The sequence below is a fragment of the Aristolochia californica genome, unplaced genomic scaffold, assembly GCF_029961685.1.
Source record: "Aristolochia californica isolate CCGP_79_NKW_82.1479 unplaced genomic scaffold, dmAriCali1.0.hap1 SCAF_9, whole genome shotgun sequence".
Classification (NCBI taxonomy): Eukaryota; Viridiplantae; Streptophyta; class Magnoliopsida; order Piperales; family Aristolochiaceae; genus Aristolochia; species Aristolochia californica.
Genome location: NW_027182290.1, coordinates 33123047 through 33143510, shown reverse-complemented (window position 1 = coordinate 33143510; position 20464 = coordinate 33123047). Strand labels below are relative to the sequence as shown.

The 20464-nt window shown below is 41.1% G+C and overlaps 3 protein-coding genes across 5 annotated transcripts; 1 reads left to right on the top strand and 2 right to left on the bottom strand.

The window, feature by feature from the left end:
- Positions 1-27: 27 nt before the first annotated feature.
- LOC137941087 (homeobox-leucine zipper protein HAT5-like) lies at positions 28-2869 on the bottom strand. Of its 2 annotated transcripts, none has more exons than XM_068786338.1 (4): positions 2315-2869; positions 1627-1772; positions 1203-1442; positions 28-577 (listed from the first exon to the last, which is right to left on the bottom strand). In XM_068786338.1, the coding sequence occupies exons 1-4, from the start codon at positions 2394-2396 to the stop codon at positions 218-220; spliced, it is 828 nt and encodes a 275-aa protein (XP_068642439.1). In that variant the 5' UTR covers positions 2397-2869; the 3' UTR covers positions 28-217. The 2 variants fall into 2 exon arrangements, with proteins under 2 accessions (XP_068642439.1, XP_068642440.1); XM_068786339.1 differs by having other exon boundaries at positions 1642-1772.
- A 6951-nt stretch (positions 2870-9820) lies between these two features.
- Positions 9821-11265, top strand: LOC137940060 (transcription factor MYB16-like). The gene is made up of 3 exons (XM_068784982.1): positions 9821-10186; positions 10282-10411; positions 10508-11265. The coding sequence occupies exons 1-3, from the start codon at positions 10054-10056 to the stop codon at positions 10941-10943; spliced, it is 699 nt and encodes a 232-aa protein (XP_068641083.1). The 5' UTR covers positions 9821-10053; the 3' UTR covers positions 10944-11265.
- A 1093-nt stretch (positions 11266-12358) lies between these two features.
- LOC137940059 (RNA-binding motif protein 25) lies at positions 12359-18938 on the bottom strand. 2 transcript variants are annotated; one of them, XM_068784980.1, is made up of 7 exons: positions 18280-18938; positions 16568-16827; positions 16270-16422; positions 15001-15403; positions 14100-14765; positions 13297-13862; positions 12359-12851 (listed from the first exon to the last, which is right to left on the bottom strand). In XM_068784980.1, exons 1-7 carry the CDS (start codon positions 18800-18802, stop codon positions 12600-12602), a joined length of 2823 nt encoding a protein of 940 aa, XP_068641081.1. In that variant the 5' UTR covers positions 18803-18938; the 3' UTR covers positions 12359-12599. The 2 variants fall into 2 exon arrangements, with proteins under 2 accessions (XP_068641081.1, XP_068641082.1); XM_068784981.1 differs by lacking the exon at positions 18280-18938 and adding an exon at positions 17329-17598.
- Positions 18939-20464: the final 1526 nt, after the last annotated feature.

Sequence of the window (20464 nt, the reverse complement as noted above, 5' to 3'; positions counted from 1 at the left end):
ACGGTAGTAATACGAGTAGCAAGACAATTGACTAGCATTTCTATTCATTTGTTATTATTGATACTATTACTTACTACAATCGCAAAGGACTGAGTCAGTCCTTTTTTAGCTCTCATTGCAAGCTTTAGGAAACATAAAGAGGATTGATTACAAGGCGAAGGCCAACACTTTTGAGCACAAGGACACAAAAGAGAGGACATTTTCGTTTATTATATACTTAAGACCAGACCCACCACCCGAGCTGCTGCTCCTCTTCATGGTGGTGCTGCTCGGCAACTGCGAACACGTCGGAGAGATAGCTCCTTCGACTGTCTTCGCTCCCATCTTCTTCCTCCGATTGGACCCCTTCGATGGGGCCAACGAACCCGGGATATTCGTCAGGTAAGTACGAGTCACCGCTATCGAGGAGTTGCGGACCCTCCTCATCCAGCACGGCGCTTCCGCCACTCCCGGAGCTCAGCCGATCCTCAGCCTTTACGGTTGCGTGGACGAGGGAGGTCGGCTCCGACTTCGGTACTGGCGGCTGTTCTGGCGTCGCCACCTCCTTGGCCCGAAGATTCTCGGTCAGAGAGACTACCTGCAAGTTAAATGATTTTTATATCATATTTCTTTTTTTGTCCCGAAGAGGTTGGCACGTCCTGACGTCCGGCATCACCGAAATGCCCGTTGAGTCATAAAATTGACTTCATTTTTAATTTCCTATTTAATATATTTTCCATCAAACGATATTTAATTTCACCTCCAGAACCAAGGACCAAGTCAAAGAACGAGCTCCGCGCGAGGGCACCAATTGACCAAAACTCGCCGATCGGACGGCACATATTGCGTCTCTTCCAGCTCCGGAATCTTAATTTTATTGAGAAGATACCCTGTTGCTTTCTCCAACAAGGAAGCGTATGTTCTCTCTCAAAGCACCTTTCTTAAATCCCTCCAATTGTCATTTTCTTTTGAGGACAGATGCTTCACCTCGATAGGCCCCACGGCTGCATGGTGATCGCAGCCATTGATTTCTTACCCATCAGGTGGGGCGCGTAAGACAGAAGACGACAATAGTCGAATAATACCGAGTAATGGACAGGGAACTGGTTGGGCCAAGAGCGCTCTCACATGTTGAACAGTAGTTTACTGACGAGTGATGAAGATGGATTTGGACGGTCAAGATCCGTTTGATATGAGAAGAGACAGAGAGAGTTTGGACGTACCTCTGATTTGAGCTTCTCGTTCTCTTGGCTAATGTTTTCGAAATCGGAGACGAGGGAGTCATAGGAGGATTTGAGGAGGTCGTAGTCCCTCTCCAGCTGCTTTGTCTTCCACCGGGCTCGTCGGTTTTGGAACCACACCGCCACCTGCCGGGGCTGCAGACCCAGCTTCTTCGCCAGCTGAGTTTTTCTCTCCGGCTCCAGCTTGTTTTCCGCTTCGAAGCTCCTCTCCAACAGAAGAACCTGAAGCCAACACTCACGAGTTGATATGTTGATCGAATATTAGGATAAAAGGCGATCAGTAGCTTGTTATGGGTATACATTCGGATTCTCATTTTTTAGGACAAGTTGGTTTGACTTTCCTGATACTTTTTTTTTTTTTGGTTTCTTTTTATGCTAAATTTCGCCTGGAAGAAAGAAATCGAACCTGTTTACCATTTACCTGCTCTGGCGTGAGGCGGCGCTTCTTCTCTGGTAATTGCTCATCGTAATACTCCTCTTCCATCAGTTCTTCGTGTGAACTGAAAAAGGGTCTCTTCAAGGTTTCTTCCATGTTCAGCACCGACCTGGAGCCTGTACAAAAACAAAGTTTTCAGTTACTACCTCCACATTCAAATAAACTACAGGCCAAGACTGGCTAACTGGTGTTGTTTCAGCGATCAGATTTAGAAGTAACTTGGTTGTCACCGTGAAATCCCTTCAAAGGAATCGAAAGTATGTATCTACTTGTTACTTACTAGAAGCAATTACAACAGAAATTATATTTCGACAAGCGAAAGCCAAGAGAGAATACTACGGATGATGGAAATCTGCTGAAAGGACTGACATGGACATAAACTATGATCAAGACCTTCACTATGTTGATAGATAGCTGACGATTATTAAACAGACGAACAAGAAGGAAACAGTACGAAACATCATTCCCGTTATTCGGTTACCACGAAAATCAGGAACAAGAGTTCCTGCAAGGAAAACAATACTTCGATCTTTCTAAAGGGCTAATTCAATTCAAAATATTCAGTAATAGAAGAAAAATATGTAGAAAAGTGTCCAGTTGATCGATTATAGAGGGAATATATCAGGGTTAAATTCACTGAAACAGGGAAAAAAAGAACCTCGGAAGACGTGATCGCTGCTCCCCATGAGGAGCATGTTTCCATGGCAGGAAGCATCGAAGATGAGACGGCCGGAATCCATCCACGTACGTCAGATCGCGGAAAATTATCCGGCAAAGATAAACCTGAACAAACTCACTCTCTATTTCCCCCTTCCAAGTCCCGCTCTCTATCTCTCCTTCACTCTCTCTATCTTGTCTCTTCCCTTCTCCCCCTCCTCTCAAAATATCATGGGCTTATGACGGAAAAAGCTGGTACTCCACAGCAAACGGGTCGGGGTCTGCAAAGGTGAGTCAGGTAATCCCATACCGAGCTCAGGTGGGTTCCCCGTCAGGCGAATCAGAAACTGGATATCAGAGACTGTCGCAGTGGGAGAAGATAGTTTATGGGAGAGAGACGAAATTGAAACCCAGTCGACAAGAGATCGAAATTCGACGAGAGGACTTAAAAAGGGAAAGGAGGAGACCGGTCTCTGGCCAGAATCTAGCTCATCGACGACCGGATATTTGATTCCGGTAGCGGACTATAGTCCTATCTCTGGGTGTTACCCTTTTTCAGGTTTTGTGGGACTAAACTTGGACGAGAGGTGCGGCGTGTATTCTTATAGACGGGTGTGGAACCGGAAGAAGAACCTGGAATGGCGAAAATATCCCCTCCACGCTATTCTGGTAGAATGGCGAAAGTACCCCTGCCCTTCAAGAACCAAATTAAGTGCAAAAAGACAAGATTGTTCTTCCTTCACTAATTATTTTTAATCTCCCAAACCTCTCTGTAATCAGAAGAAGCAGCTCGCGATGACTGTTAGTGCACCGTGTAATTCACCGGGGAAAGTGGCTCCAGAGCTGCCCCCTTTTTGCTGTCACCTACCTATACCACTGCAGACCCTCGATAGATCGAAATTCTCCTTCTGTCTATACTTCGACGGCGGAACTCCAGAAAGTTGAACATGATAGGATTACCGTCTGCATCAACGAATTCTTGAAGGAAGACGAGCTTCGGACAATTTTTGCCAAGTTGGATACCTAGAAGGATAAGGATGTTTTCGGCCTTATCTACAAGCACTTGCTCAATTTGCAGAGCATCGAACAGAAGAAGCTCTGTACCAGAGACTTCGATCACCTTTGTGGTGTTCTTCTAACTCATGGAGATATTACCCATTTCTTCCTTCAACAAAAACCTGCAGTTGAAGCCCTCAAAACAGTTAGATGGGCATCCGGGATTCCCAATTTTTGACACAATCAATCCACCTACAAGGCTGTGATACAGAAAGCTTTGTGTTTTTCGTCAGTTTCTGACTGCAGATAATTTTCTGGAGGAAATGCCAAGCACAATGGGTTCATTGCACGATGAAGCCATATTTCTCACAGTTGTTTGAGGCTATTGCTGCGCAGGAAAGGTGAAGAAAGCTATTGGGCTGCTTAATTCGATTTATCATTTTGGGAAGAAGCCATCGCTAAAACTATTTATTCAATTCTTGAAAATACTTTCCATTTCCATTGACCATACTAACAAAAAAAAAAAAAAAATTTAAATTTACTTTCACTTTCAATTTCACTTCTTCACTTTCCACTCCCCTGATTATTCGTTACGGCACATTCTCACCTGGTTCAGCTAGGAAATATGGAATAGCATCCAATTCCAGGCGGCTTTCATCGTCTTTCTAAAATAACCTCCGCCACTTTAAGGCAGAACCACTAATTTGGGAGGTTCAGATAAAACCATCGGGAATCTCTTTTCTTACAATTGTTCGCTGCGAAAATTTTCGAATCTGCAACCTAAATCTACTCAAGAAAGAAAGAGAAGAAATGACTAGAACGATTCTGTTTTCTATTTTTCAACTTTTTTAGTACAGGATTTCCTTTCATTAGAGGGTACCACTGAACACGATGGTAGAAGGAATGATTTATTACTGTGTTTACACTGGCTGTCGGTGTATATCCGCGATAAACTTCAGCGAAATTAGATGTCTGTACTCTTGTTGCCTGCTGAAGCCCATTTCTGGGTTGTAAAAACTCCTTTTTTAGAGCGGAAGATTTCGGTCATTTTCATCCATGGCGGACTGCAACATGGTCCATAGCCTCAGGGCTTGTCGACATTCGAGTGGAGAGACTTAAAATAATCCACCATGAACTTGATAACGACTGCGACAAATCGCGTTCATTTTGATTGGCGTTTGGTCAGTCAGAACTCTCCCTGAACATAAACATTGCACAGACAGATTGATCGTTCGATTTGATCAATGCACCAACTGTGCGGAATTAAATTTTTTCAAAAAAAGTTTGAATGAGAGACACCTTTTCAGCAGAGAGCATGGCGACCCCCTTCAAGAATGCTCGTCTTGTCGGTCTCCACGTGCATACATTCATTGCCCTTAGACGCGGAGTTTGTCCTGTATTAATTTATGATCATCTGTTCAGGAATAGTGGAATCTTTATTTTTTCTTGCTACAGAGAAGGAAGCTCCTCTCTTTCATCTTCTACCGCGCTGTAATAGAGTAAATGTCAGACTTCCGTTTGTTTCTTTTGAATGAGTGCTATCTTCTTCTTCTGTGCTGTTATAGTTTGATGACCCAATTTCACAGTTTTGGTTCAAAAAGCTGATTTTTTCTTTATCAATCTTCGTCTCTTTCTCTCCATGGGAAGAGAAATTACAGAGCCGGGAGCTAAATCCGGGACTACCTCTGTGGCCTGTTGTCGAGTGAATCAGTTGCTGTCGGGACAGATATTGCCCATGCCAGATTGGCTGTCATCGTTCGTTGTGAAAATGACCTCGGCGGATCCTTCTACCATAAAAAGTCTACTCAAGACATTTCGGGTAACTTCAGAAGTTTCCAATGGCTGCTCGGGGGCTTTTATGTCCTTAACAAAAAATGACTGTATGCTTTCTGGAGGAGGTCAGATTTGAGAAAGCTTGTGTTGATCGGCCCTGGAATGACGAGCACCTCCGCGCAGGCTTAAAAAAACACAGGGACACAAAGAAGACGAGGCAAAAAATAAAATAATAGAAAAAAATTGAACGAAGTGGCGGATTAGTGTGTTTGCAGAGGTAGATAAAACTTGTTCAGAAGCGCCATAATCAGTTCCCCGCGTCCATCTTCGGTGGAAGAGCAGCCCCATTGCGGCGGGTCCCCGAGAATCGAGGCTTTCTTTTGTAGTGGAGGGAAAAGAAATATATAAAGTAAATTGCAGAAAGAAAGTGAAGAAAAAGAAAGGATCATCTAAAGAACAATTTAATATCTGTTTCAACCAAATTACTCTCCTCTTTAAAAAATCGTTTCCTCATATAGGCATTGGATCAAGAGATCTCCACATGTGTTGGCCAGTTGTCGACCGACGAGATGGGATAAGAGAATATTTAAGGCAACCAGTGGGAAAAAAATGGAGAATTTCCTCATAAAAAGGGAATGGGTCTCCTTTGCCGCAACAAAACATGAGAGAAAAGAATCTCCTCTAGATGGTTTTTTTTTGTTTCCAAACCAGTACATGGATTCTAGGAAACAACTCCTCTTCATCTGCTCCCCTTTGGGCTTCTGAGCATGATCTGGTGTTCAAATTAAATAGCGAAAATATCTGGCATTGCTCACTGGGGTTAAGAGTGTCTTGATGACCCACACAGATAATCCAACAACAGCGGCTATTCGACTCGTTGCAGTTCACTGTTTTTCCCTTTCGTCGTCATCGTCCTTCGTTTTCGGTTTTTTTGTTTTTCTCGACCGATCAGTGCAGTACAGATGTTATCATCCTTGGCTGTTTATCATCTTCAGTTCATCACGGAAGAGAAGTCATTATTATCTTAGTGGGGGAGAAGAGAATGATTTTACCATTCTGCCCGTCAAATCTCAAATTTTCAGTCCCAGAAGTCACAAACCTTCCTCGTATCAAAACCCAGTCCTCCAAAAAGAAAAAGAAAAAGAAAAAGAGATCCAGAAATAGCACTAATTAATCGAACCTAACAGCTACCCCACAGCTTTTTCATTCTACCTAAAAGCAGAGTGCCAATCAAACGGTTTTGAAGATGAGACCCATATGGCGCTTCCGCAGTGGGCAGTCTAAATCTACAAGCATCTGCTCCAATCAAGTGATAGTGATGCTTCACAGATTGATCTCGGGCATATTATTTTGATCCGGAAGCAACGATGGGTTTGCAGTAAATCATTCTCAACACACTAAACTGATTCTTTCGTTTTACGTATCAAGCACCGTCTCTGCTAGCGTAAATTCGCCCCCAGAAAGCAGAAAACTCATGAGCATCTTCTGTGGGTGACTGAAGAACATGCCAAAGATTTGAGTGGGAGCCAAAGCCATCTCACGAAATCAATCGCAGAGGGAAGGAAGGAGGGGGGGAGAAGTAGAAAGTAATAAAGAAATGCATTTTCTTGAGAAGGAAGGTATTAAAAGTGGTATCTTTTGACCCCCAGGGAGTATTTTTGAAGCTTTTGGAAGGAGGGGAAGAGGGTTAACTCGAGGTAGAAGAGAGGAAGGAAAGCAGAGATTGAGAGGAGACTGGAGAACAACGCTTTTTAGATATGTGATGATTAAGTGGGAGCATAAGTTAGTGCTCCTCTCTTTTTCCAAAATGGAATGGGTACCGTGACTCTGTCTCCTTCGGCCTCCATTCCTCAAGAAAATGAAAGAAAACTTGAATACAAAATATATTCTGAAGAGAGAGAAAGTCATTATCACCACCAATCACTTTGCCCACAAGCTTGATCAGTCGCCAAATGGTGGAAGGGGACGACGTTGACTTACGATTGGCTATTTGATTATCCTCCATAGTTTATAAGATATTATCTTATAATAATTTATTGTATAAATTAAGGGTCTAAGACACGAAGTCACATTCCTAGAGTGATATGTGGCGTGGATAGGGGCACATCCATGAACAAAATATTTGTGTTCTATGGTTTTATGTGACATTTTACTTCAATTTTATAACGTGTCTTGCCACCCAAGGAATTTGGAGCCGGACGTTTGGTTCCTCAATTGAGGTGGAGATAAGAGAGGAGTTGGAAAAGGAATCCTTCCTCCTCTCTTAGAGGTCTCCTACGGGTTTCAAAGGGTGCATGGGAAGGACACCCACCCCTATTTGACCCGGACGCAAGACGGTTTTAGAACTCCCCTCGGGTCAAAAGAGGAATCGTTGTTCAGGCAAAGAAAGAAGATTTCACCTTCATAAATCGTCTTGTTTGTTTACTTCGTGATCAAAGTAGGGTTGGGGAGGTACCCCACCCCACCTCCTCATGTTTGTGTTGAATTTATTATCCATTTTTCATAATTTTGAACAACGGAAAGAAAAAGAGAAAAAGGGACGAAAAGTTCTCGGGTAGAGAGAAGAAAAAAATAAAGGGAGAAGAAGAGGGAGAGAGAGAAACCAACTCGGGATTGAATGTGTGACTTGATTAATTCTGAATTATAACATATCTATTTATAGTAGAAGAGGAGGTAGAGTCCTTACACAACTTGTCTTTCAATCTTCTTGATCTTCAATATAAATCTACTAGAATATAAGGGATAAGCCATATAAGGGATATAACTCTAACTCTTTAATATAAATCTATTCATACTAAACTACTAGAAGACTAAATTGAGTTGAATTAGGAGTCCCGACAAGGAATTTTGCTACCTTAGGACCGTTATAGTTACGACTGTCGTTCACCGGGGCTTCATTCACCTGAATATAAGGGATAAGCCATCTCGTAGCCTTATCCTTGTGGGTCCCTCATGATCTTCCAACGCATCTTGATAAGAGTGCCAGCTTGTGAGATATTTATGGGTCCCACTTGATCTTCAAATCTTTTAAATTAATTCAGTTTGTGCTTCTTGATTCCTTAACTTGTGCTTGCTTTGGGTGAGAACTCTTCTTGGTGTCCCACATTCTCTAGGACTCTTCTTGATATCCTACATCCTCATGGAGTGTCCCACCAGCTCGAGCACCATGGTGGGTCCCCCATTGTAACAATTTGGAACCCCTAAAAAAATAATAAGAATTTGACAATTATTATTCTAAAAATAATTATTAAAAATAAGATAATGATCAAATTCTTATTTTTGGCTAAATATTTTTAGGAACAATAATGGTTAAATTCTCGTTTTATTTTCTTTTCCATTGGGTTCCAAACACACCCTTAGTTGCTTTATCGATAACCTCACAGTAGAAGATTGCTTAATCAGGTCCGGGATAATAAACAAAAATGGAATGAAAAAGATAAAATTTTAAGTCATTCAATTCAAATTTGATAGTAAAATTACATTTGGGCACATATGAGTTTATATGAAACTGGGTTGATATTTTTTTAATTTTGCTATCTCTTTCTATATAAATTAAATATTAAAAAAAATATTGGGAAAACATTAGGAATATGTAACTAATCCAAATAAATATAATGCATAAGAAATTGTCAATTAGTGTGACATGTTTTTTCTGGAGCTGCTTCTCCAATTTGAGAGAGATCAGAGATAACGGATTTCAGACATCTTGTATTCCTTGGCAGGGGAATTTAATCCATACCTAGCAATATAGAGTTTAAGCCGGAGAGCACAAAATCCTAAAACTTTCTAAACAAGTCCGCCATTCCCTCATTCTCAAGAAACTTAACAGAGAAGTGTTGAAGATCGATGGAGAAGGGGAAGGAAAACATCGTCTTCCTCCTCAGGTCAGTAGAGCAGTAGAGCTTCGAGAATCGAGAATCGAGTTTCAGGAACAGAACTGTTGGCTGTCTATGAATCTTTTATATTAACAGGTTGATGGGTATGATCTATATGCGGATCGGATGCGGATTTCACCTTCGTGGGTCAGATTCCAGGCTGAACACAATCAACTATCAACTCTCAACAGACCCATAGCAGGAAATTCAAGGAATGGACCAGTTGGAATCTCAACTTTGGCCCCAAAAGTTCTCTTTTGATGGGCTGGACGTGGGAAAAAACACTGCAATAACTATCCAATTTTTTGCATCTCATCGAGCTTCCATTCCCTGCCCTCTTTCAGCGTCAATCTTCATATTAATACTAAAAAAGTGGCAGTTCAACACTAATACGCTTCTCCCCCATCTTCTCACTTGCTCATGACTGAACCTTAGAAAATCGACGATAATTGCCCAACATTATTGTTTACACGCAACGTTTTAAAATAAGACGGGGCCCTCGAATTCACCTAACATGTGACACAAGAGATGATGATCTTCAAGCTTTTCGATCCTTGTTTTTTTTTTTTTTTTTTTTTTCCCTTTGAAAGATATTGACCACTAACCACGTTTTATTTGAGATTAAACAACATTAATAATAGAATTCATACTTCTCAACTTTTTAATTAAACCAATATAATCGGGAATCAAGATTCCATGAGAAGCTAAATATATATTGTCTAGGCATGGGTGGGCATGGCTTGAGTTAAACGGGAAATTTGACTTAACCTAACTCGCCCAGCGCAGATGTGGTTCGTCATGGTCTGATCGGGTACCTTCCCTTCTTCCGAGTTCTGACGACGGGACGACGCGTTTCTGCATGAAGGGATGCCGCTGGAATTTCACAGTGAATGCGGAAATCCAACTGCGTACCGACAGTGAGTACTTTTATTGGAAACGCATGACAAAATGTAGTTAGAAAGCAGCTCTCTTTGACTATTTTCCTCCCACGAGAGACTATTAGTGCTAAGACAGAAAATGGGAGCTAGTTTTCTGCTGCTGCTGCTGCTCTAGTACTCTTCGCGTCAGAGACGGAGACTGGAAGAGAGAGGCCACCATGGGCAGAACTCCATGCTGTGAAAAAACGGGCCTCAAGAAGGGACCGTGGACACCTGAAGAAGATCGAATTCTCATTGATTATATCGGAACGCATGGGCATGTAAGCTGGAGCTCCTTACCCAAGAGAGCAGGTGGGCGGAGAAACTTTTGTTTTCTGCTCAATTACTTCTTAGTGAGACGATTGTATTGGTCATATTTATGTTTTAAATTTCTATCATCGCAATAGGGCTGTTAAGATGTGGGAAGAGTTGCAGACTCCGCTGGACGAACTATCTCCGACCGGACATCAAACGCGGGCAATTCTCAGAGGATGAAGAGAACACCATTATCAATCTCCATGAGACTTTAGGAAACAAGTATGCGTCTTTATTTTCCTCTATCTCCTCTTCCTCAGTTAACAAAATAATTCTGAGACGGTCATGCTGATGCTCGTGAATTTCTAATCTTGACAGATGGTCTACGATAGCAGCTCGTTTGCCCGGACGAACGGACAACGAGATCAAGAACCACTGGAACACCCACTTAAAGAAACGACTTCTGAGCATGGGAATCGATCCGGTGACACACAAGGTCATTCCCAGAGACCCGCCAATGGTATTTTCTGGTAACTTCTCGTTTCTGGGTCTCCTCAACCAAGTAGAAGACTGGGAACACCCATCCCTCACACCTGAACTCTCGACCCAGGCTGAGACCGGACGCGCTAATCTGAAAAGGGGCTCTGGCTTCTCTGACTCCATACAACAGCAAAGGTACGGTGAAGGTTGTCTGAACCTGTTCGTTGAAAGTGATGCCCACTTGGTGGTGGAAGAAGCTTCCGGGAAGGAGACAACTACCATCGGAAGAGGAGAAGAGAGAAAGGGCTACTGGAGAGGATTCACGAACCCTTAGGAACCAAGTTTCCCGTGACCCCCGAGAATTGATCTCGTGATGTAGTTTTCTTCTTTGTTAGGTTAGAGAAAGGGTGAACACGAAGCTTCATCGGTAAATTGTAGTTTCCTCGTCGCTGCACCACCTTTTTTTTTTTTTTTTTTTGTTTTCTTCAATCATGGAAGCTTCATCTTGTACTTAGTGGTCCTTTGGACTGTAGCTCACGTATCATCACAAAAAATGTGCAAGCCACATTCGGGTAGGACAAACTAGTTTAATTCGCGACACCAAAGTTCACATAGCACGCTCACTTGGGTCTTTCCCTATTCATTTCGAATCCCGATTAAGTTGTTGATGTCAAATAAACCAACCTGGATCGGCTGAACTAGATCTGGAGAGAGAGAGAGAGAGAGAGTGAGTGGGTCATATGGATTTAAGTTCGGTTATGCTTTCTCGCATAGACAGGTTAAGCAGATCAAGTCATACGCTGCCATGACTATCGTAGCTTAACCAGTAAGGGTAATTGATAACTTATGGAAGAAGCAGATCCCACGAATAGTGATGGGTGACGACGACTACAGATCCAGTAATCGCAATTTCATAGCTCTACGGAAGATCCCCTGGAAGGATGATGGGTGACGATGACATTCATTATCTCTGACAGTGACCGGTTAACTAAAGCACACCAGCTGCCGAGGCCTACACTTTGAAGCCAAGCATTCTTTCCTGTCCCGCGACAGTCTGGAAACCTGAAACTACAAAACGAAGACCAGATAGACTGCTGTGCCTGCGAGTTGATGGATACATTGCTGGGAGAAAGAGGAAGACCAGAGAGAATCGAGTGCCTGCGATGGCACTAGACAACTCCGCTATGAAAACTAGAGGAGAAAAATTGAGTCGAGAACTCAACAGAGGGTTGACGGAAGGCAGTGAGACAAGCAAAAAACCCCTCCAGCCAAACGTCTCTCCTATTCTATAAAACTATATAAAATTATTCCTATAAACGAAATTGTACATGATTTTGTATCAGGACCACGATGTGTACCTATCAACCTATTGTTCACAATAACGTATTATGGAGAACCCGTGAACTAAGGTTGAACCGTTTTAGAAAAGGTCATAGCTGACCAACTGAACCACCCCAACACAGGCTCTGGACAGCATCATAAAACATGAAAACCTATCCGAGTGTCACACTGAGTAAGTCCGATTACTCCAAGCCCTTAACGAATTGAACAGCAACAACAACTTGACCTTCCAGTAATAGAAACAACGACGACCAAGATTTAAAAAAATTTGGTCTTTGAGAGAGAGAGAGAGAGTAGCAAATTGGAGTTGAATCCCGTTTTTTAAAAGACCATTTCGTCCCGTCTCGTTTTTTTACTAGATAAAAACAGAGATGTCTATTGGACGATGAAGGAAGCAAGACGTAGTCAGTAACAGACAAAGAGGACCAACATATTTCACTAATTAAAAATTGTTGATACAGAGCAAACAAGGACTCGTACGTGCAATGTCACGGGAGAGAAAAAATGAACAGCTCTTCCACTATTGCAACAGAGACCCTTTTTTTTTTTTTTTATGCCCAACTGAATTGCAACAAAGATTGACAACAAAAAAGTACAACTTGAAGTCAATTAGAGGTAAAAGAGTAGAAAAATAAAGCATACCTTGGTTTCAGCCCCTAGGTTTTAGTGACAGACCTGTCTCTACTTTCTTGATTTCAAAAATGAGCATCCTCCACATCTTGAGTACAAACATTTCAGCTTCATCATCCAAAATGGATTGAAGCAGTTCAAGCATTTGTGATGCTTTCACGTGTTCCTTGGTGCTAGATACAATGTAGTCCACCAAAGTAGCTTCCTCCTCTCCCAGGAATTCTGTAATCTTCTTAGAAATCCACGGTCTCATTCTCTCGTGTAGTACATGCTATAATATTCAGATATAGACCAATTAATTCAAATGCATACTCGTATGGTGTATTTTTCTCAAGCAAAACACTGAAGTTGACCTTACATGTATTCTAGAATTTATACAAGATCAATCTCCAGATATCAGAGGGAGTTGCAACTACTAATCTAAGCAGTAGACAACCTGGATATCCAACCACAACAATATCTAGTGATATGTTTTTCAGAGAAAACCTAACTTTCTAACAACCTATGAGTGGCCCACCACATTACAAGCAAGACATGCATCAGTGATACGAACTCACCATCAAAGATTACTATATCAAACTTGCAGGAGGAACTTAATGCCAACCAAGAAAAAAAAAAAAAAAACACTGATTGTAGAGAAAGCAAACTTTACGCTATTTCATGCTGATGCTGGTTATACATTGCCTCGGGCAATTAGAGAGATGAGAGTTGCTCACCTTATCATATATGGCCCAGTTGATTTCATATGAAAACAACTCCTCCTTAGTCTTTGGAATCATGTCAATCAATTGTTTTGCATCCAAGAGCTTTTTGCTTTCTGATGCCTTGTCATGCGCTTTTTCCTTGTTATCGTCTCTACCACGACCACTCTCCTCTCCATCCCTATCTCGCTCTCTATGAGGTAACTTGTCATTGGTTCGCCTACTTCTCTCTTTCTCGGTGTCAGCTCTCTCTTCCTTGGAGTTACCATTGGAAATACGCTTGGCAAACTCTGCTGCTGCAGCCAAATTTGGTGGAGCCCCTGCAGACCCACTACCTTGGACAGCTTGTAATTCCTCTGTGGAATATTCTATTGGTACTAGAGGTCTCATTTTTTTCTCCTTATTTCCAAATTCTTCATCCTCCTCATGGAACACAGAAGGAACAGTGGTGCGTTTTCCAGATCCTACTAGCCCAAAACCAAGCTTCCGTGCAGGAGCAGTGCTACTCTGCCTCATTTCAGAGACAACATGTGTTTCCATCCTTGATACGTCACTGCTTCCAGATCTCATGACCAAATCACCTGCATAGAGAAACAAAAAGTCAAACATCGTCCATCAAAAGACAAAAGGACTGCCAGACAAACATCAGTTAGCACTAGGCGGGGACAAAGGTCTGACTTTAATAACTTAAAAGAGAGTATTTTATCCTTTCGATTGGTACAATCAAGAGTCCTCCAGGCAGTCGTGCAGCGTACGACAAAATAAATGTAGCATTCACTACCACCACTAATATAAATAACCACGATAGCAACTCGTACCTGAATTTTTAGCAGGATCAGAATCACTCTCATAGGCCTGCTCCTCAACACTTTCTCCACCTTCAGTGTCAAGTGTCTCCTCTGCCATTGCTGGTTTCTCAATAATATTATTAGCAACCTCCTTTTGCTCCTTTTCTTCAGTTGCCCGTCTCTTAGCCTCAGCAATTTCCTCCTCTTCTCTCACTCTATCAGCCATGTCTTCTTCCTTTTCCCTTTGCCTCTTCCTCCTCCTTTCTTCATATGTACTGCTCCTGCGCCTCCTTTTCCTTGTATCGTCATCATCACTTTCATCTTCCTGATCCTTAATCTCCCTTCGTCGGGTCCGCTCCTTCTCCTTCTCTCTCTCTTTTTCGTGCTGTCTATGATACTCTTTGTCTCTTTCCCTAGATTCCCATTCCTTTACACGCTCCTTGTAAAGACGCTCAGCTTCACGGAATTTCATCTCTCGCTCCCTCTCCCTCCTCACCCTCTCCCTTTCTCGCTCTCTCTCATATCTCTCTAACTCCCTCTCCTTCTCGCGTTTCAGGTCTCGCTCCCTCTCCTTCTCTCTGCCCCTCCGATCATATGATCGAGCTCTGTCCGAAGAGGGGGTGTCGACCTTGTCCAGCTCACTACTGGGTCTATTTTCACTTGTTGTTTCTTCATCATTTTTATCCTCAATAACATCTGCAATAATAGGCATCAAGCTCAGTTGCTATATAAAAGTAGCACAAGCAGTGAAAGTAAACTTAGCTTCATCTTGTCATGATTCACGAGTTGTAGTCACTTTACCAAATAAAAATAACCACTTGGCTTACAATTCACAATAACAGGAGTCAGAAAAATTGGAAGCAAAAAAGAACTGTAAAGCAACATTGCATACCATGAACACAAAAATAAATAAATAAGCAGTAGAGCATACCAGTTTTGAGTTGTTCTGCATCTGAATCTCCATCCTTTGACTTAGTGGACACTTCTGAGGCAGACGTTTGTGCAGGTGGAGGAGGGGGTGGGGGTTTGTTCTTCAGTCTCTCTTCCATCATTTTTGTCAGCTTCTCCAAAGCATCTTTGTCTGCCTCTTGATCCTCATTGGTGACAACACCAAATTTCTGAGGATCTGTATTTATTTTTTGCTCTGAACCATTTGCTTCATTTTTGGAGTCCTCCACAGAGGACTTGGGAAGATCTTGTTTTTCCACCCCAGGGGCATTTTCCTCTTCTGTTGTGAGACCCTCCACCTCACCTTCCTTGAGTTTCTTTTCCCTTTCAGTTTTCTTTTCCACATAACGCTCTAGATACTCCCTTGTTGCTTGATTAACATTTAGCTGTTACAATACCAGGTTAAGAAAAATCACAAGTGAAAAAGATTACTCCAAAATACTAAAACTTAAAAAGGAAAATAAATAAACCAAAAAAATATTGGACAATAAAAAGTTACTGTGCATTGCCCTAGCATGTCAAATAAGGTCCTAATAACAGAAGACTAAACTGAAAGATGTTAAAACGCATTTACCATGTTATGAAAAGTAATGTGGCACTTTCCTAGGTCCAAACATTTTTAATAAAAAAGAATAATGTCACAGATCTACATATTCACACATCTAGCTATAGCTTATTCATAGAGGAAGATGGAGCCGTGGTAGAAAGTCACCAGTCATGCAACCACAATTGTGCAAAACAGACATTGCACATTCGGTTGCTTGTCGCATCCATGACATTATGCATAACAAATGCTATACAAACAAATATCCTTGTCAACTTAAAGAAAATCAAGATTTAAGAAGGAAGTTACCAGAGGTAATTATTAAGCTCCGTTAGTGTTGATAAATAGACTAGCCAGTAATCCACTCTTAGAAGTTAAAGCTGAAGAATTAGGAGGAAGTGCAGATATGAAGTAACTATAGAGCTCCGATTACATAACTGTCAAGTCATCTAGTAAGATTTGACTAACAAGTTTGAACCATGTTACCAGCAGACAAATAATAACAAAACAGATGAGAATTTTATTAAACGTTATTCCATACAACAAGGTTTTTTTTTTAGCAAAAAGGCAATTTCATCCTTCCAGAAATCAATTTAAAAAAAATATTAAATTGAACTTTTTATTTCAAATTATGTCTTATAACTGCAAACTGGTTAAGCTACAAATATGCATTAAAGTCTGAATTAAAAAACCAGAATGGAACCATACCACGAGCTCTTGACCATCAGCGTTCAATTTACTTAGCAAACGTAGGGCACGAAGCACACCTTCAGCTGACTCAAACTCACAGAAACCAAAGCCTCTTGGAGTACTATCACTGGGATCTTGTGCACGTTTCCAACTCTTGACAGGACCACAAAGCTTCTCAAACAGTACAGAGATCATGCACATCATATTGAGAACAATAACTACAATTGTGGCTTTTTCAAAAAATAAAATAAATAAATAAATCCAAAAAATAAAACTACAATTGTGGGAAAAAAATTAAAACAGTTAATAGTCACACCTGAAGGAGAGAAAGCAAGAAATCATTTTCTACTGTTGAAGCTATCTTTCCAACATATACTGTGGTCTGTGGCTTCTCGGGCAGCGCAACGATAGGACCTACGGGCCTGATTACAGGCGCAACAATTGGAGGAACCCCACGGATCCCAGGAATAGGAGGTCGAGTCAATGGCGGAACCACACCTATTGCTCCTGGTGGACGGGGTGGAAAGACCGGGGGCCGTACCATACCGGTATATGGTGTAGGGTACCGGGGAACACCTGCATAAAGGCACACAACATCTATGCACACTTGTCAAATAAGTTTCAGAAATGACCTAGTATCCTCACCAAGTGCACATTTCAATATATAGGAGATAAAAGTAAATGAGAATGATTTAATATTGTTACCAAACAATACAAGCATATTTAGATGGCAGCAAAGGTATGGCAACTATCACCGGCTGAATAAGTAACCTGAGGGAACATGGAAAAGAAATAGCATCCAATTTATAAATTATACGTGTGTGAGGGAGCTTACCTTATACATCCCTGAACACTAACTCCAGAAGTTACCCAAGCACACTATATTTCGATATGGATGAGATCAATCTCATCCAAAGCAAACAGCAAGACTTGAGGAAATATCAGTACTTAAGGATGTTAAGTTACCTTTAAATTTTCTTAAAGCAACACATTTGACAGAATAGCAAACAAAAAAGAAAAGGATATCACAAACAATATAAAAAATGCAAATGATAGTAACGAAAGAAATCATAATACCTTGCAACACAAGCGCAATGAGCACTCACTTGCTAAACATGGTCATCTGTGGTGCAAATAAAATACCAATGAAGCCACCAGAAAAAAAAGGCAGAGAAAAGGAAAGAGTATCTTAAACCTTATGAAATCGGTACAACTTCAAATCCTCCAACAATGGTAGCCATCAAGGCAATCAATGTATTACACTTAAAAGTGTCAAACTGCTTCTCTACCAAAAATTCAATGAATTTAAAGAATTTAAGCATACCAACATAGATGATGAAGTGAAGAGATACTTTAAAGAACTGCAAGAGGAAGGCTGTCCATCTTTCTCACCATGGTTAATGAAGATGCTGTAGGAAAAAACATCCTGTCATCGATACCAAATGCATCCCTTATCTAACTGATAGGATTTCACATTCCCATCCCCAGTCTTCTCATTAAAAAAGTCCATCCTCACACAATTACCAGTACCAAACATATGAACCACAGTCAAACGTGCTAAAGGTTTTATTGTTTCAAATAAATCATAAATAACAGTTTCACAAACTTTCATATTCATTTAGCTAATTCATCAAAGTCAAACAAACAATCGATTATGTATAGATGTACAATCATGAATTAATACGTGTAGACACTGGAATTACACCTAGGAAAATCCACAAGCACCCCAAAAAAATTATACTGCATTTCAATACTAAACGCTTCCTTTAACGTTTGGCCAACAGAGTTCGATGTTCACACCAATGCAACACACTTAAAGCCTTCTTCCCGTATGATAAAAGTATCAAGTCTCTAAGTTCTATTTTCACCACAAACCTATTTTACCGAACCATCACCCAACCTACTAATAGCCTAGAAATAAAGAGCAAAATAAGCAATCATAAAGCGACCAACCATGACATGAACATATGAAATCACACGATATACATCGAAGCACGAAATAACATGCATACATCTCAGAAAACCCACCCGGAGGAGGTAGAGGCTGAGGCTGCGCGCCAGGTAAAGCAACATGCGTAGGAGCAAATCCATTAGGCAGCGGCGGATAGGGCCTCGGGGCAGCATTAGGATACATGTGAGAGGATCCCATGAGATGCATGGAGCCGGCGCCAGTAGCGACGCCGTTCATCATGATTGAGGGGGGCGCACCAGAGACTCCAGGTGGTTGGGGATTAGGACTATGAAAATTAGGGTTAGGGGAGACCTGGGAGAATGAGGGGGCTGTCGGTGGAGGCCCGACAGGGCGGAAAGATGGAACTGCCGGAGGATAAGGTTGAAAAAAAGGGGGCTGAGAGATTACAGAAGTGTTTGAATTGGTGTTTGGATTTTCCGCAGGCACTGCAGCAGAAGAGAACGATGGAGTAGTAGCAGTTGAAGAGGAAGAGGGAGTCATTGCGGAGGGATCCAGTTGGGTAGAAGCGACTTTCTCGGGGTCTGAGTTTTGGGTATTGGCATCCACTGCTGCTGCAGTTAGAGAGGGCGAGACCGCCATTGGAGAAGCTCGGATTAGCAGATGATGGCAGCAAAAAATTTAGGTCAGGCACAGGGTTTGTAAATTTGTGATTTCTCGATTTTCTCAGGCGAATTACGACTAATGACTCAGTTTGTACGAAAACAGACTACAGGAATGGATCCACAAGAACGCTGTGGCCTGTGTCTGGACTCTAGAAATAGTTTCAGTCCTGTGTAGACATCGACCGAGTCGGGTTAGCCTGACGAACGAGTGGGCAAAATGCCGGAATCGGTTTATATTGGTCAAATCAATAAACCCTTTCAGCTCTTTCATGCTCGCAGTCCCATTACTTGTCCCAAGTGTGTGACAGTGTGAGGTAAAAAGTGAGTTATTTCTCGTTTTCTTTAATTTTAATCTAATAAAAAAATTAATATATGGTTAGAATGGAAGTATTAATATATTAAGAACCCAATAAAGATAAAATGCAAAAAAAATATTATCAATTTCTAAAGGGTTCTTAAATGTGGAATATCTCAACATAGTCTTGCAATTTTCAAATAATTGGAAAGGAATATGAATTATTTAGAGGTAATTTTCAAATATGGCATCCTTATTTAGACGTATTTTCAAATATGTCGTATTCTTAGAAATAATCGTATAAAAATTAAAAATTAGTAGATAGTAATGGCCGCATTGTTATTTAAAATAAATAAATTAAAATACCTATTTTTAAAGAGTTCAACTACGGCCACTATTTGTCTTTTTTCGACTTGCCCTAAAATTCTCTTCCCCAGAATTGCTGGTTGTAATGGCTTTGGAGAGTTTTCTCTCTGGGGGAAATCAGACATGTCGGTTGGTTGGCGCCATTTAAGATCTGGGTAGAATAAGATTGCTGCTTTTTGTTTGATTGTTTTTCACTTTTCTGGTTTTCCGATTACTTTTGGTTTATTCTTGTAACTCTCAGCTAATTCTCTTATGGTCGTTCTTCTCGGTTTTTCAAAAGGTCTTTTCGGCTTCTTGGAATAAAAATGCATTTATCTGGATGTTCTCTTTTGGATGCTCAGCTGAAATGATATTCGATTCCTTTACGTGTTTGATGTTTAAAACCTATTTAGGTGTTCCCCTACCATATCCATTTTGCCCCTTAACGTGGGATCCATCCACTCAGATCTCGTGATATTCTCTAACGAGAAAAGAAGAATCTTTTTTTGTTGTTGTTATTTTCCCTTTTTTTCTTTTCAAGTTGGTTTGGCGTTCATTACCTTTATTTTTCTCTGTTAGCACTGAACTCAATTTCATCGGAGTTCAACAGAATTTTTTCTCCTAAGGCATTTATTTTCTTTTTTTAGTCTTTTTTTTTTTTTACCTCAAATATTAAAAAATGTAGTTTGATTTGTGATTACATGGCTTTTTGTGTTTAGCTCTGTCCATCTCCCTCTCCCTCCTCTCTCTCTTCTCCCTTGTGTTTTTATTTTGCTGACTTAAACTTTTTTTACAGGATTTATTTATTTTCTAGTCACTAATTACATAATGTTTTCTGACATTTTAGTATTATTTGACTCAGAGAAAGATGAGCTTGTGGCGTTTGCGGACGCAGCGGTTTACCGATCTCTTCCTGGTGTGGTTATTCAATGGATTGGTTGATTAGAAGCGATAGACGAAGCAGGAATTGGTCGATAAACCTCTGCATCCGGTGCTCAT